At 39.0% G+C, this 16,381-nt stretch overlaps 1 protein-coding gene across 1 annotated transcript in view; it reads right to left on the bottom strand.

Annotated features, from left to right (window-relative positions):
• The window catches only part of RPA1 (replication protein A1), a 53,732-nt gene that overhangs the window by 35,825 nt on the left and 1,526 nt on the right, over positions 1–16,381 (bottom strand). Inside the window, exons 2-4 of the mRNA XM_081219006.1 lie at positions 4,082–4,132; positions 2,566–2,644; positions 1,810–1,918 (exon numbers count right to left, since the gene is read on the bottom strand). Of these exons, the coding sequence (XP_081075132.1) occupies positions 1,810–1,918; positions 2,566–2,644; positions 4,082–4,132 (239 nt within the window). The remainder of the gene's footprint in view (positions 1–1,809; positions 1,919–2,565; positions 2,645–4,081; positions 4,133–16,381) is intronic.

Raw genomic sequence — 16,381 nt, 5'->3', positions numbered from 1 at the left:
TGCTGTCTGCCAGCTTTCTCCATTGTGAAGTTGCTTCTTTTCCTTTTACAATTAATAATTATGCTCTGGGGAGGTACTTTTACCCTATGAATAACTTGTTCCTCCATCAAATTTTTACCACTTGTTTCAGCATCTGTGGTAGGCTAGATGACCACCCCCAACCAAAAGATATTCAAGTCCTAATCCCTGGAACCTATGAATGTTACCTTATATGGCAAAAAGGGACTTTGTAGATGTGATTAAACTAAGGATCGAAGTGGCAATTTTATCCCAGATTATCCGACGGGCCTTAAAAGCAACCACATATCCTTCTAAGGAGGCAGAGGCAGACCTGGCACAGACAGAAGAAGAGGTAACGTGACCATGGAGGGAGGGATTGGAGTGATGCAGCCGTAAGCCAAGGAATGCTAGCAACCACCAGAAGCTGGAAGAGGCAAGAAATGGATTCTCCCAGAGAGCTCCCAGAAGGAGCCGTGCCCTGCCGCCACCATGATCTCAGCCCGGTGAAACTGACTTCAACTTCTAACTTCCAGGGAAAATAATTTCTGTTGTTCTAAACCACCAAATTTGCAGTAATTTGTTACGGCAGCCACAGGAAACTTATATAGCACCTATCAATGTTTCCTGCCTTAATTAATACTATGACGGTTGCCAAATGGTGATTTTCTAATTCCATCAATCCATTTACATTTTTAGATGGCATTCTATTGTAAGAAAAAGCTTTCTGGGCTTCCCTGGCGGCGCAGTGGTTGAGACTCCGCCTGCCGATGCAGTGGACGCCGGTTCGTGCCCCGATCCGGGAGGATCCCATATGCCGCGGAGCGGCTGGGCCCAGTCAGCCATGGCCGCTGAGCCTGCGCGTCCGGAGCCTGTGCTCCGCAACGGGAGAGGCCACAACAGTGAGAGGCCCGCGTACAGCAAAAAAAAAAAAAAGAGAAAAAGCTTTCTGTCCCCCACCCCGTATTCATTTATTCAGTATGGACTTATGAATTCTTATTTTATTCAGTAGGTTGCAGTCTGTTACTATTCATTTATTTACTTACTTTTAATTAATTAATTATTTATTTATTTATATGGCTGCGCAGGGTCTTAGTTGTGGCAGGCGGGATCTTCGTTGCCGTGTGCAGGATCTTTGTTTCGGCATGAGGATCTTTTAGTTGCAGCATGCGGCATCTAGTTCCCTGACCAGGGATCGAACCCAGGCCCCCTGCATTGGGAGTGCAAAGTCTTAACCAGTGGACCACTGGGGAGTCCCTATTTTTATTTCGACTTTTAAATTGCCCTAGATTTGGCAAATATGACTCTGCTAGCCAACAAAAAAGTCATATTTCAGCTGTGGTTAATCAGGTGTGAATAATAGTTCTGTTCACCACTGTATCTCTAGCATGTAGCATCTCGTACGTACTTAGCATACTCTGTTGGCTGAAGAAAGTGTTTACTATGAAAGTCAAGACTGCAAAAAGGACAGTGTTACATAATTAATTATATCTTCTTTTGCCCTAATAAGTGATCCCATTTCATTAAAAGATATTTAAAAAGAGAATCCTAAAATCAGTGCTGCTGAACAGATTAGAAATAAGAGCTCTGCATTCGGCTTTAATTTCCTGCTGTGAAATTTCCAGTTCGGTTCCATATTTTTCTCCTTTTGGTGCCACATTTTAGTTGCCTGAGTTCAGAACTCAATAGTTGTAAATTCTTAGCTGAAAGCTTTTCGACTTCTAATTGAATTTTGGCATCCAATGAACTTGTCTGTTCAAAAATTAGTCTCATTATACAACACAATAGAACAGAAAAAAAGATACCACATACCTTCCATCTTTCAGAGTGTTCACAATAAATCGGTTAATCTGGCAAATACAGTTGCTAGACAATCGTTCTTCCTCAACAAGAGGGTTCAACTGTGTTGCCAACATGAAAGCTGAAAAGCACAGAGATTACTTCAGTCTCTAAAACATTTCAGTCATGACAATCTAAAAGCTGATCATACCTGTACCAGCAAAGAAAAACATTATGCCTTAAATATTAAAACTACTCAGACTCTGCATAGTGAAAAACAGTAGTAATTTGCTGGGCATTAAACATCTGCTGCTACTCTGAAATTAAGTATTTCTTAAGGTGCCCCAAATCATCTTTTCCATCACTCAGGTTTCATGACAAAGACTAAAAAATCTTTTCTAGGTCCTTCACCTTGTGACTAGAAACAGTAAGTATATACTCTGCAAATTCTCTCCTTTCTCCCTGTAAAGCTTTCAACACAGAAATAAAACCCCAAAAAGACAAGTATCAGACAGCTAACCAATCATATTCACTAAATGTCAATATCATCCTAAGGGAAATTAATCAAAGAAAGCACAGAGCACCAGTTAGACAAAATTAAGCCAAGTGGCAGCTTTCCACTCGACCCAGTCTATTGTTAGAATGCACTCTGCCAGCTGCAATTCTGTCTTTACGAAGGCAGAGCCAAGCCAATGTAGACTTCTGGAATGCTCCAATTACTGCAACCAAAGTGTTGGGTGCGCTTCTATTATTTAAATACAAATTCCTAGATTTATACATCATACGTACAAGACAGAGTATTCAATCCATCACTCATAAGCAGTCGATAACGGGGTGGATTATTCCCTGTAGCAATGGGACGGATGTTCTAGGAAAGAAAACATGATTCATTAGCCAGGTTGTCTGCTCAGTCCCCAGGGATCAGTAAACTTAAGTGGCAGGAGAGTGCCTTCGCCATTAGTTCAACACAATTGAACTGCTTGCCCATTCTCGACACCTAAATCCAAGTAAAAGAAAATTGGATTTGATGATTCTCCCACCAACCTCTCTCTACTAACGTTATTAAACATAACATAAACAAGAATAAAATAGGTTGCCAATACTCTTCTGTTCTCTCTCCCTTAACTCAAACTTGATTGAAAATTAATTTAAAAAAACATCCAATAAGGCACCTAATATATGTATGGTACTATGTAGGAAACATGATAAAAATACAAAATGGAAGAAAAAATCCTTGCCCTGAAGAGACTTATAATTGGGGTGGAGACAGAGGCAGAGAGACATAGCAGAGGTGTGCACATAATGACAAGACATTTATTCCAGCTTAAAGGAAATCAGAGGCAGCTTTCTGAAGAAAATGAAATACGAAAACAGCCTTAAGATGACTGGCAGGGAGGGATTCCCTGGTGGCACAGTGGTTAAGAATCCGCCTGCCAATGCAGCGGACGCGGGTTCAAGAGCTGGTCCGGGAGGATCCCACATGCTGGGAAGCAACTAAGCCCGTGCGCCACAACTACTGAGCCTGCGCTCTAGAGCCCATGAGCCACTACTATTGAGCCTGTGTGCCACAACTACTGAAGCCCACACGCCTAGAGCCCATGCTCCACAACAAGAGAAGCCACCGCAATGAGAAGCCCATGCACTGCAACTAGAGAAAGCCCGCACGCAGCAACGAAGACCCATTGCAGCCAAAAGTAAATAAAAATTTTAAAAATAAAATAATAAAACTGGGAATATTTGCCTTAAAAAAAAAAAGATGACTGGCAGGGAGTTTGGGAGTAACAGGGAGACAGACCCTCAGGCTTACTGAGTCACAATCTGCAAGTATGATCCAGGATTCTGCTCCTATTGATTTTTAAAATTCTCACTAAAATTTGAGAACTCCTTAAATGAATGATAGGGTTAATGAAGAATTTTAAGCAGACAAGTTGTTTTCAGGTAGATCTCTCCAGAGGCCATATGTAAGGCAGATTTGAGCAAGACAAACCCCAGGGCAGAAAGACAACCAAGGAAGCAGAAGTACTGGTGTGTAGCGCGACAGTATCCACCAACTGTGGAAAGACAGAAAGGCAAAGCCTCAAATGTGAACCTCCAAAGGTCAAACTCTGGCTAACACGACATTAAAAATAAAGCCTGGTTCCTCTCTCAGAGTTACAACATGGACTGGACTATTTCTGTGATGATGAAGAGAATTTTGTAAAGTGGACACACTTCCTGAAGTGGACTGTATGTCCTCTATCAAATGTAATTTATAATTATATGTAAGTTTAAAAAACGTTTGACATAAAAATATGTAGGTACTCACAATGACTTGGAGAATGGGTTTTATGGATGTATCTCCCTGTTGCATTATGGCCTGAAAAAGTAAAAACAGATGCTTATGAGATAGGCACTCAAATCATGATTAAAACTTGACATATTTTTAATTTGGTGTCTGGAATAACCCACAGATGACATTATTAAGAGACCCTTTTCCGAGCTTATCATTTGAAAATCTACTTTAAGCTTTATCACTCTGGACAAATCATAAAATCATAAAAGTGGGATTCATACTTATCGACAAGGATACTACATCTAAAAAGCTGGCATCGCATATGTACTCATTATTCAAAATAGCACATTTATTTTCCTACACTGCCCATTAATAGGGAATCAAACAAATAAGTACAGCAAATCCTTAAAACAGAATATTATGCAACCTTAAGAAGATGTTTCTAGGGACTTCCCTGGCGGCGCAGTGGTTAAGAATCCACCTGCCAATGCAGGGGACACGGGTTTGAGCCCTGGTCCAGGAAGATCCCACATGCTGCGGAGCAACTAAGGCTGCAAGCCACAACTACTGAGCCTGCACGCCACAACAACTGAAGCCCGCGTGCTACAACTACTGAAGCCCGCGCGCCTAGAGCCCATGCTCCGCAACAAGAGAAGAAGAGAAGCCACTGCAATGAGAAGCCCATGCACCGCAATGAAGAGTAGCCCCAGCTTGCCCCAACTAAAGAAAGCCTGCGCACTGCAACAAAGACCCAACGCAGCCCAAAAAAGAAAAAAAAGATGTTTCTATACCACTGGTTGCCTTTGTGAGAGGAATTGGGTGATGGGGGACGTGTGTGGGAGGCAGACCTTGCACTACATCCTCTTTTATACTTTTTGAATGTTAAATCTCATGACTCTATTAGCAATTATAAAAGTAATTTCTAACAAAAGCAAAATAACTATTAATCAGGCTTTTAGTTCGTTTTTTAAAAGGCATCATTTAAAGGTAACCATCAGAAAAACTAGCTAGCTAAAACTCGTTGTCTGACGTCTGCTTTTGCCCATGCTGAAATAAGTGATACCAGACTAGCTCTTCCAAACATAAACTAAAAACTGGACAAAAATATATAAACTGTTTTCAAATACCAGGCAACAGGTAGAACAAGACTGTGGTCCCTGAAAGGAAAACAAATGAGTTTCTGCACAGAGGCACTTTTGGATCATAGCATAGGGAAGGGAACCCAAGAAGAATATGGCAGTCCTGCTGAGCACAGATCAGTTTGGGGAGGTGAGTCATCTGGACTTCCCGGATGCAGAGTACCCGACAGGAGGGAGCTACACAGAGAAAGAGCTTCAATAACCTATGCAGGGGTTCCCTTGAGTTTTTGGCTGAATTCTAAGTTGTGCATACACAGAATGAGGTGCCACAGACCAAGTAAAGATTAGAGAGCTACAAGCTGAAAAATTACGGGCGCTCACCCAGGCTAGAGCACGTGTGAGTTCCAATTAGCCATTTGAGTGGAGAGAACTCAATAAACACCTGGTGCATTCAGTAGAAACCCCAGGAAGGCCATGCTTTAGAAATAGACTAAACTATCCCCAAAGTAAAAGCTACTCTAGACCCACTACAGTCTCAGAGGGCTCAGCTGATCTGCAAGTAAGTTAACAGTCTGCCAGAACAACTCAATATTCTCTATACACATATTCTAGACACTGAACAACGTATTGTTCATAATGTCCATTGCCATCTGGGGTCCCAAGGCCTTTGCAGAGGGTACATGAATTGAAAACTATTTTCTTCATAATAAACAAGCTTTTGTCCTTCTCACTCTCGTTCATTCAATACAATGAAAAACTGGCTGAAGGACTAATAAAACTTTATACTGTTACCACTTATGAATGTCTACTGGATGAAAAATCAGTAATAGAAATCACAGCAGTTCCACTTGCTAATAATAAAGCAACTTGTTGAATTAAAGAACAAGATACATCATGAAGACTGAGTTAATACCTCTTCCGCAGAATTCTACTTTTGCCTTATGAATGGATGAATAGATAGATGTGGCTGGACTGGCTGCTTTGCTTGTGTTCATCTCGTATCAGCACCAACTAACCATCTAGTAAGATCATCTTTCATGTGAATGCTTGAGAACAAACACAGACTATGCTGAAATATTCCAAGTGTTGAATCACTTTCAAAACTCATGGTTTATCCTGAAACAGCTGTGTTGACATTTGCACTGATGGTGCAAAGCAGTGGTAGGTAAAACTACTGGTGCCTTAGCGGAGGTACTATAGTAGTAGTCACTGTATTCTTCACTGCCCTGAACACACTGGGGAGGGGAGTTTCACTAAAAAAAAAAAAAAAAAAAAACCTTGAAGAAATAAAATTATTACATTAAATCTTAACCTTGAGGACAAAAAAATTTTAATATTCTATGCAACCATACAGAAGGTATGCCAAAGTCCTTCTGCTGAAGTATGGCTGCGGCCTTGAGGAAAAGCACTGCTACAACTGTTCCAGCTGCAAGTTGAACCGGCCGTTTTTTTCTCATGGAACGTCATTTTAACTTGAAAGGGCAAACGACAAACTGTGGTTATTCAGACCTGGGAATTTAGTGGATATCTTCTCAAAAATAAAGTGAGACAATTAACTGTATTTGTTGCCAATGATAGAAGAGTTTTCTAATGAAAATCAGGACTTTTGAAAACTTGTATTCACCAGCTTCCTAATACTTACTGACTTTCCTTAATTAAATCAGTAATGATGTTAATAAGCATGAATTTTTGTCATTTAACAAAATATATCAACATTTGGAAGATCCGTAAAATGCAATGAACCAATATTTTCCAAATGACCGAAACATGGCGTTACAAATAATGCATAGGTAAAAGATCCATTCAAAATGGAAGACAGGCCAAATCTACATTCCAACTAACCTTTAAGAAACTACCATTTGTTGAGTTTTGACACAGTGTTAAAGGAAACCTGATTTTCTATTCAAAACACTTCTGACACCAAATGTGTGGGTTTTCCCCATGAAGCAATTCTCTGCAGACACCAACTGGGCGTCTCACAAGTCAACTTAATTTTGACACTAACTACCCAGAATTAGTGTAGACCCCACAGGTTAAGGGCTCAGTCCCACAAGACTGTCCAAGTGCCCACTTCATACACTAATCTCAAGTAGTGGGTCCCCAGGTGACCCACTTTACACTTGTTTGACTTGGCTACAAATTGTGGGGACTTCCTTGGAGTCCCTCACAGAACTCAGGGAAACACTTGACTTAGTATTACTGGTATATTATAAGAGATAGTTAAAAGGATACAAATGAAAATCAGATGGAGAGGCACATAGGACAAGGTCTGGATGGGTCCCAAGCACAGGAGATTCTGTTCCTGTGGAGTCTGGGGGTGTGCCCCCTCCCAGCATGTAGATGTGTTCACCAAACTAGAAGCCCTCTGAATTTTGTTGTTTAGGGATTTTTCTGAAGGCCCCATTACATAGGCATGATTGATTAGATCGTTGGCTACTGGTGATTAGCTCAATCTCCAGCCTTTATCCTGTGGGGTGAGGTGTAGAGCAGAAGGTTCCAACCCTTTAATCACACGATTGGTTCCTGGCAATCAACCCCTATCCTGAAGCTACCCCGGAGCCCACAAAGAGTTACCTCATTAAACTTCAGGTATGGTTGAAAGGGGTTTATCCTAAGTAACAAAAAAAGCTCCTCCAACCCTATCACTCAGGAAATTCCAAGGGTTTCAGGAGTTCTGTGTACCAAAAACTGGACAAAGACCAAACATATATTTCTTATTATATTACAAGATCACAAAGATCAGAAAAGAAGCCTGAAAAAGGCTATTAAAATACTCCTCCTTCTTCCAACTACATATTTGAAGCCAGATTTCCTCCATATAGTTCGACCAAAAAAACCATATATCCATATACTGAACGCAGAAGCTGGTATGAATATCTAGCTGTCACGTCTTCTAGTAAGCCAGATATTAAAGCAATGTGCAAAAATGTAAAACAATGTCACTTTTCTATTTGTTTTGAACTATATAACTGTTTTTCCTAAAACATGTTATTTATGTTAACAGATGAGTTTATTACTATTTTAAATGAATAAGTATTCTAAAAATATCTGTTATAATTTCAAATATGGTAAGGGAGATATAACCCACACAAAAAAAAGCTTTTGGGGGGGCACTCAGTGATTTTATACAAATGAAAGGCATTCTAAAATCAAAACATTTGAGAACCACTGTGTTTTGGACCAAACATTTGTGTCCTGACCCCACCTCCCAATTCATATGTTGACGCTCTAACCCTCAGTGTGAGAGTATCAAGAGATGGGGTCTTTGGAAGCAAATACTTTCAGATGAGGTCACGAGGGTGGAGCCCCCATAATGAGATTACTGTCCTTATAAAAAGAGGGACTTCCCTGGCAGTCCAGTGGTTGAGATGCTGCGCTTCCACTTCAGGGGCCACGGCTCGATCCCTGGTCATGCAACTAAGATCCTGAATGCCACGAGGTGCAGCCAGGAAAAAAAAAAAAAAAGAAAAGAGGAAGAGACACCAGAACTCACTCTCTCCACACAAAGAAGAGGTCATGTGAGCACAGTGAGATGGTAGCTGCAAGCCAGGAAGACAGCCCTCACCCAGAACTAAATCTGCTGGTGCCTTGATGGACTTCTCAGCCTCTAGAATTGTGAGAAATAAATCTGCCGTTTACATCACCTAGTCTACGGTATTTTGTTATAGTAGTCCAAGCTAGGATACGTTGCCCTAAAACAATCATTAAAAACATAAAGCATTGCTAATAAGCCAACAGTGGAAATAAATTTTAATCATAAAAAATACTCAAATAATCCAAAAGTTGGGAAAAGTTAAAAAATAGAAAAAGAATAGATGGGACAAATAAAAAAACAAGCAGCAGGCTTCCCTGGTGGCGCAGTGGTTGAGAGTCTGCCTGCCGATGCAGGGGACACGGGTCCGAGAAGATCCCACATGCTGCGGAGCGGCTGGGCCCGTGAGCCATGGCCGCTGAGCCTGCGCGTCCGGAGCCTGTGCTCCTCAATGGGAGAGGCCACAACAGTGAGAGGCCCGCGTACCACACACACACACACACACACACACACACACACACACAAAAAGCAGCAAAATGAAAAACTTAAACCCAAACTTGTAATTATATTAAGTGTAAATGGTTCAAGTACTCCAATTAAATGGAAGAAATTATTGTAATGAATAAGAAAGACCCAACTATTTGCTCTGTACAAGAAACGCACTTCAAATATAAAAAGGCAAATTAAAAATAAAATACTGGAAAAAGATGTATCATTAAAAGCAGGCAAAGTAGACTTCAGGACAAGGAATATTACCCGGGATAAGAAAGGACATTTCATAATAATAATAGGGTTGATTCCTAAAGGAGACACAGTGGGGACTTCCCTGGCGGTCCAGTGCTTAAGACTCCACACTTCCACTGCAGGGGGCACGGGTACAATCCCCAGTCAGGGAACTAAGATCCACATGCTGCACAGCATGGCCAAAAAAAAAAAAAAAAGACACAATGATAAATGTGGTCACCTAACAACAGGGTTTCAAAATACATGAAGGAAAAACTGACAAAATGAAAAGGAGAAATAGACAAATCCACTATTATAATTGGTGGTTTCAACATTCTTCTCTCAGTAATTGACAGGGCAAATAGACCAAAAAATATAGAAATAAGAATATAGAAAACTTAAACTATCAATAAACTTGACCTAATTAGATCATCTAACAACTGCAAAATACACATTCTTTTAAGTGTACCTGGAACATTTTCATCAAGATAGTCCATATACTGGGCAGTAAAACAAATCTCAATAAACGTTGAAAAGTTGAATTCATACAGAGTACGTTATTTGACCACACTAGAATTAAACTAGAAATCAATAACAATATGATATCTAGAAAATCTCAAATACTTGGAAGTTAAACAACAACCTTCTAAATAACCCATTTGTTGAAGAAGAAATCACAAGAGAAATTAGAAAGTTATTAACAGAACGAAAATTAAAATACAATCTATCTAAATTTGTGGGATACACCTAGAGCAATGCTTAGAGGGGAAAATACAGCTTTAAATGCTCTCATCAGAGAAGAAAAAAGCTCCAAAGTCAATCATCTAATATTACACCATAAGGAGCCAGAAAAAGAATAAATTAAACCCAAGTACACAGAAGGAAAGAAATAATAAAAGAGCAAAAATCAATGAAATAGAAAATTGATAAATAATAGGAAAAACACAATTGAACCAAAAGCTGGTTCTTTGAAAAGATCAATAAAATTGATAAACTTCTAACTAGTCTGGTCAAGAAAAAGAAAACACACATTCTCAATACCAGGAATGAAAAAGGCATCAATATAAATCATACATATATAAAATTTTATATATATTTATATATATAAAATAAGGGAATATTAGGAACTTTATGAAACAACTTAGATTAAATGGATAAGTCCCTTAAAAAAAACAAAAATTATCAAAACTACATAAAAATACAGAAAATCTAGATAATTCTATATCTATTAAAGAAATTAAATTTATAATTTAGAATATTCCAAAAGACAAAACTCTAGGTCCAGATGGCTTTGCTGGTAAATTCTATCTAACACTGAATGACAAAAAACACCAATCCTGCATAAATTATTTCAGGAGATAGAAGAGAACACTTTACAACTCATTGTATAATGTTAGCTTTACTCTGATAGAAAAAACAAAGTCATTGTAAGAAAGAAAAATTACAGATCTATATATCACTCATCAATAAAGATGTAAAAATCCTCAACAAAATGTCAGTAAATCAAATATAGCACTATATAAAATGTATATAATATGTCATGACCATGTGAGGTTTATTCCAAGAAGGCAAGGTTTACTCAACATTCAAAAATCTATTATTGTAGTCTGTCACATTAACAGAATAAAGAGGAAAAACCACAACCATCTCAATAGATGCAGAAAAAGCATTTGACAAAATTCAACACTTACTCATTATAAAAAGTCTCAGCAAATTAGGAATAGAAGATAGGGTTAAACTGATAGGCATCTACCAAAAAATCTAATTACCAATCACACTTAATGGCAAAGGACTAAATGACCTCCCCTAAGATCAGGAACAAGGCAAGGATATAACTCTCATCACTTTTATTAAATATGGCAGTAGAGCTCCTAACTAATGCCAACAAGATGAGAAAAAGAAATAAGGGCATAGGGACTTCCCTGGTGGTCCAGTGGGTAAGATTCTGAGCTCCCAATGAAGGGGGCCCGGGTTTGATCCCTGGTTGGGGAACTAGATCCCACCTGCATGCCACAACTAAGAGCCCACATGCCGCAACTAAGAGTCCACATACCACAATGAAGATCCCATGTGCCACAACTAAGGCCTGGCACAGCCTAAATAAATAGATAAATAAATATTTTTTTTAAATATATTTTAGGGGCTTCCCTGGTGGCGCAGTGGTTGGGAGTCCGCCTGCTGATGCGGGGGACACGGGTTCGTGCCCCGGTCCGGGGGGATCCCACGTGCCGCGGGGCGGCTGGGCCTGTGGGCCATGGCCGCTGAGCCTGCGCGTCCGGAGCCTGTGCTCAGCAGCGGGAGACGCCACAGCAGTGAGAGGCCCGCGTACCATAAAAGAAAAAAAAAATATATATATATATATATATATTTTAAAAAAGAAATAAAGGCATAAAGATTGAAAAGGAAATAATAAAACTGTCTTTATATGTAGTCACGTATGTAGAAAATCCTAAGGCATCTACAAAAAACTACTAAGTCAATTTACCGAGTTTTCAGGATACAAGGTTAATATGCAAAAATCAACTGGTTTTTTTTTTTTGTGGTACACAGGCCTCTCACTGTTGTGGCCTCTCCCGTTGTGGAGCACAGGCTCTGGACGCGCAGGCTCAGCGGCCATGGCTCACGGGCCCAGCCGCTCCACGGCATGTGGGATCTTCCCGGACCGGGGCACGAACCCACGTTCCCTGCATCGGCAGGCGGACTCCCAATCGCTGTTGTGGCCTCTCCCGTTGCGGAGCACAGGCTCCGGACGCGCAGGCTCAGCGGCCATGGCTCACAGGCCCAGCCTCTCCGCGGCATGTGGGATCTTCCTGGACCGGGGCACGAACCGGTGTTTCCTGCATCGGCAGGCAGACTCTCAACCACTGCGCCACCAGGGAAGCCACAACTGTATTTTTATATACTGCCAATTAACAACTGGAAAATGAAATTTTAAAAAATACCATTAAAAAAAACCTAAGTCTAACAATACATATGCAAGACTTGCATACTGAAAACTACAAAACACTGAGAGAAATTAAAGAAAACCTAAGTAAATGAGAGATATAGCATGTCCATGGTTTGAAAGATTCAATGTCTGTAAGAAGTCAACTGATCCCAAATTGATCTATAAATGTAATGTACTATCAATCAAAATCCCATCAGGCTTTATTAGAAATTGACAAGCTGATTCTAAAATATATATGAAAATACAGAGAACCTAGATTCAGTAAAACAATTTTGAAAAAGAATGAAGCTGGAGAATTTATACTACCCAATTTCAAGACTTACTATATAACTACAGTTATGAAGACAATGTGGTACTGGTGTAAGTACTGACATATGGAGCAGTGGCAGAATAGGCATTCTAGATATAGACCCACATGTATATAAATTCTATCAAAGGTGACAACACAATTCAATGGAACATTATAGTCTTTATAACAAACGGGGCTGAAACAACTGAATATCTGCAATGGAAAGAATGATCTATACACCATACATAAAAAGGCAAACTTGAAATGGATTACAGACCTGAATGTAAACTAAAACTATAAAACTTCTAGAAGAAAACACAGGACAAAAGATTTGTAACCTTGAGGGAGACAAAGATTTTTGGGGACAGAAAAATACAATTCAGAAAAGGAAAAACAAAACAAAACAAACCCAACTGAACATCAAAATTTAAAACTGCTCTTTTAAAAGAACACCACTGGGGCTTCCCTGGTGGTACAGTGGTTGAGAGTCCGCCTGCCGATGCAGGGGACATGGGTTCGTGCCCCGGTCCGGGAAGATCCCACATGCCGTGGAGCTGCTGGGCCCGTGAGCCATGGCCGCTGAGCCTGCGCATCCAGAGCCTGTGCTCCACAACAGGAGAGGCCACAACAGTGAGAGGCCCGCGTACCGCAAAAAATAAATAAATAAATAAATAAATAAATAAACACCATTGAGTTTCCCTGGTGGCCTGGTGGTTAAGAATACGCCTGCCAATGCAGGGGACACGGGTTAAAGCCCTGGTCCGGGAAGATCCCACATGCTGCGGAGCAACTAAGCCCGTGTGCCACAATTACTGAGCCCGTGCTCTAGAGCCCGCGAGCCACAACTACTGAGCCCATGTGTCACAACTGCTGAAGCCTGCGCGCCCAGAGCCCGTGCTCTGCAACAAGATAAGCCACTGTGATGAGAAGCCCACGCACCGCAAAGAAGAGTAGCATAGCCCCCGCTCGCCGCAGCTAGAGAAACCTGTGCACAGCAACGAAGACCCAATGCAGCTGAAAATAAATAAATAAAATAAATTTATTAAAAACAAAAAACAGCATTAAAAGAATGAAAAGCCTGATTGGGAGAAGATATATATAATGCTTTCATCTAACAAAAGACGTGTCCAGATTAAATAAAGAATTCTTACAACTAACTAATAAGAACATGTCCCAATTTTTTAAACAGGCAAAAGATATTAACATACACTTCCCAAAAGAAGGAATATAAACAGCCAATAAGCACATGAAAAGATGCTCAAGATCATTAGTCATCAGCGAAAATCAAATTAAAATCACAGTGAGATACCACTACACATTCACTAGAATAGGTAAACCTAAAAAGACTGACAAAACTAAGTGTTCGTGAGGAAATGGAGCAAACAGAATTCTCATAAACACTTTGGAAATAGTTTAGCAATTTCTTATAAAGTTAAATGTTCAGTTATCACATGACCCAGCAACTGCACTCCCCAATATTTATCTCAGAGGAATTAAAATATATTTCCATAAGAAGACTTGTACATAAAAGTTCCTTACATCTTCATTCATAATAGCCAAAAAGGAAAATAACCCAAATGTTCAACAGGTAAATAAACAATTGTTTATTCATACCATGGAATACTACTGGGCAATAAAAAGGTGCAAACTACTGAAACAACATGGATAAATCTCAAAAATCATTTTGCTGAAAGAAGCCAGACACAAAGGGTACATATTATTTGATTCCATTTATATGAAGTTTTAGAACAGTCAAAACTAACCTATAGTGATAGAAACCAGAACTCAGAACAGTGGTTGCCTAGGGTAGGGGCAGGGGATGGGAAAGGAGCAGATTGGGGTGATGTATACATTTGTCAAAACTCATCAAACTGCATATAGTTTGATGTATTACTGCATATAGTTTGATGTATTACAGACTGATATAGTTTGTAAACAATATGTATTATAGTTTTTGTTATACGTAAATCAAATTGAACTTCAGTAAAGGTGGTTTTTTTTTTTTTTTAAAGGAACAGAACCGGGGGAAGAGACAGGTCAGTAATTTCATCAAGCACCTTTCTGTTTTATTTGATTCTAAAACCAAATACATGTAGTACTTTATCATTCTTTTTAATTTATTTGTGTCATCATAAATAGTGAATATAAGACTTACTCTTCTGGGATATATAGCATGATATATACACTTAAGACAGAACTGACTTAAATTTTCCAAATTAACATTGCTAATAAAAATACAAAGCAACAGTGGTGATCATTTTGTAATGTACAGAAATATCAAATTACTATGTTGTGCACCAAGAACTTACACAGTATTGTAAGCCAATTATACTTCAAAAACAAACAAATGAACAAACTTATAGAAAAAAGAGATCCGATTTGTGGTTACCAGAGGCAGGAAGTAGAGGGAGGAGGAACCGGACAAACATGGTCAAAAGGTACAAATTTCCAGTTATAAGATAAATAACATACAACATGATTAATCTAATTAACAATGCTATATATGAAATTTAATTAACAATGTTATATATGAAAGTTATTAAGAGAGTAAATCCTAAGAGTTCTCATCACAAGGAAAAAAATACTTTTTTCTTTTTATTTTGTATCTATATGAGGTGATGGGCATTCACTAAACTTACTGTGGTAATTGTTTCATGATGTATGTAAGTCAAATCATTATGCTGTACACCTTAAACTTATACAGTGTTGTATGTCAATTATATCTCAATAAAACTGGAAGGAAAAAATACAAAACAACAGAATGGAATGGTTCAGAGCACATGTTCAAATCCTCACCTCATGCACAAATTACTTAACTTCTCTGGACTTCAATTACTTCATCTGTAAGATGGGGTTAATGATAAAAATCTACTTTACAGGGTTACTGTAACTACTGAGTATAATAAAGTAACTGGCACATTGGAAAAGATCAAAAGTATTCATTCCCTTCCCCTTTCTTTGTATTACCTAATTACTCAAGATACAAATGCTATTAGTTCTAATTACCACAATAGTTCCACGCATAATCTCTTATTTTATGTTAGCTCTTGCCGAAAATGCACTATTTGTGTGTTAGTGCTTACTCTTTGGGGTCTATGTCTTTTGAACTAAAATGATATTACCTGCTTTAGGTGATAAACAAACTTGACAAAGGTACTCTACACTCCATCACCACAAACACACACACACACAAATTTTCCTTATCATTTATGAACAAAACCTAAGTAATACTTCACCTAACACTGGAAATATGTTTCCTAAATTTTGAATATGGCAAAAACTAACTCAAATTACTTGAAAAATACCAGTCACTTTCCTTGAAAGTGAAGAACAATTCTAATTTGTCTTAAGGATGCAAGGTAGCAGCTATAAAGTAAACAAGGACTACAATTTGCAATCACTTCTCGGGGTTATTTCTAATTTATTAAAATATTCACTCAACTCTGCCAACTGTTCTTCCCCATCCATCTCTGTCCCTTTCTTTTCCCTGCCTCACGCGCAATTAGCAAACATTTACTGGGCACCTAAAACTTGCCAGCAGTCCTTCCGGTATTGGGGAGACTATGTTGAGCAAAAAAACAGACATAATTTCAGGCCTCAAAGAATTTACAATCCAGTGGAGGGAGACAGAAAGTAACTGATATGAATCAAATAAACAACATATAAATGTAAGATCACATCTGTGATTATTAATAATAGGTAACATATAATGAGCATTTATTATGTATCAGGCATGGACTAAGCACTTTAAATTAATAGCTCA

This window comes from Mesoplodon bidens (genome assembly GCF_964165515.1).
Source record: "Mesoplodon bidens genome assembly, chromosome: 19".
Classification (NCBI taxonomy): Eukaryota; Metazoa; Chordata; class Mammalia; order Artiodactyla; family Ziphiidae; genus Mesoplodon; species Mesoplodon bidens.
Note: the sequence above shows the minus strand (reverse complement) of the source record. Positions and strands in the feature narration are given on the sequence as shown.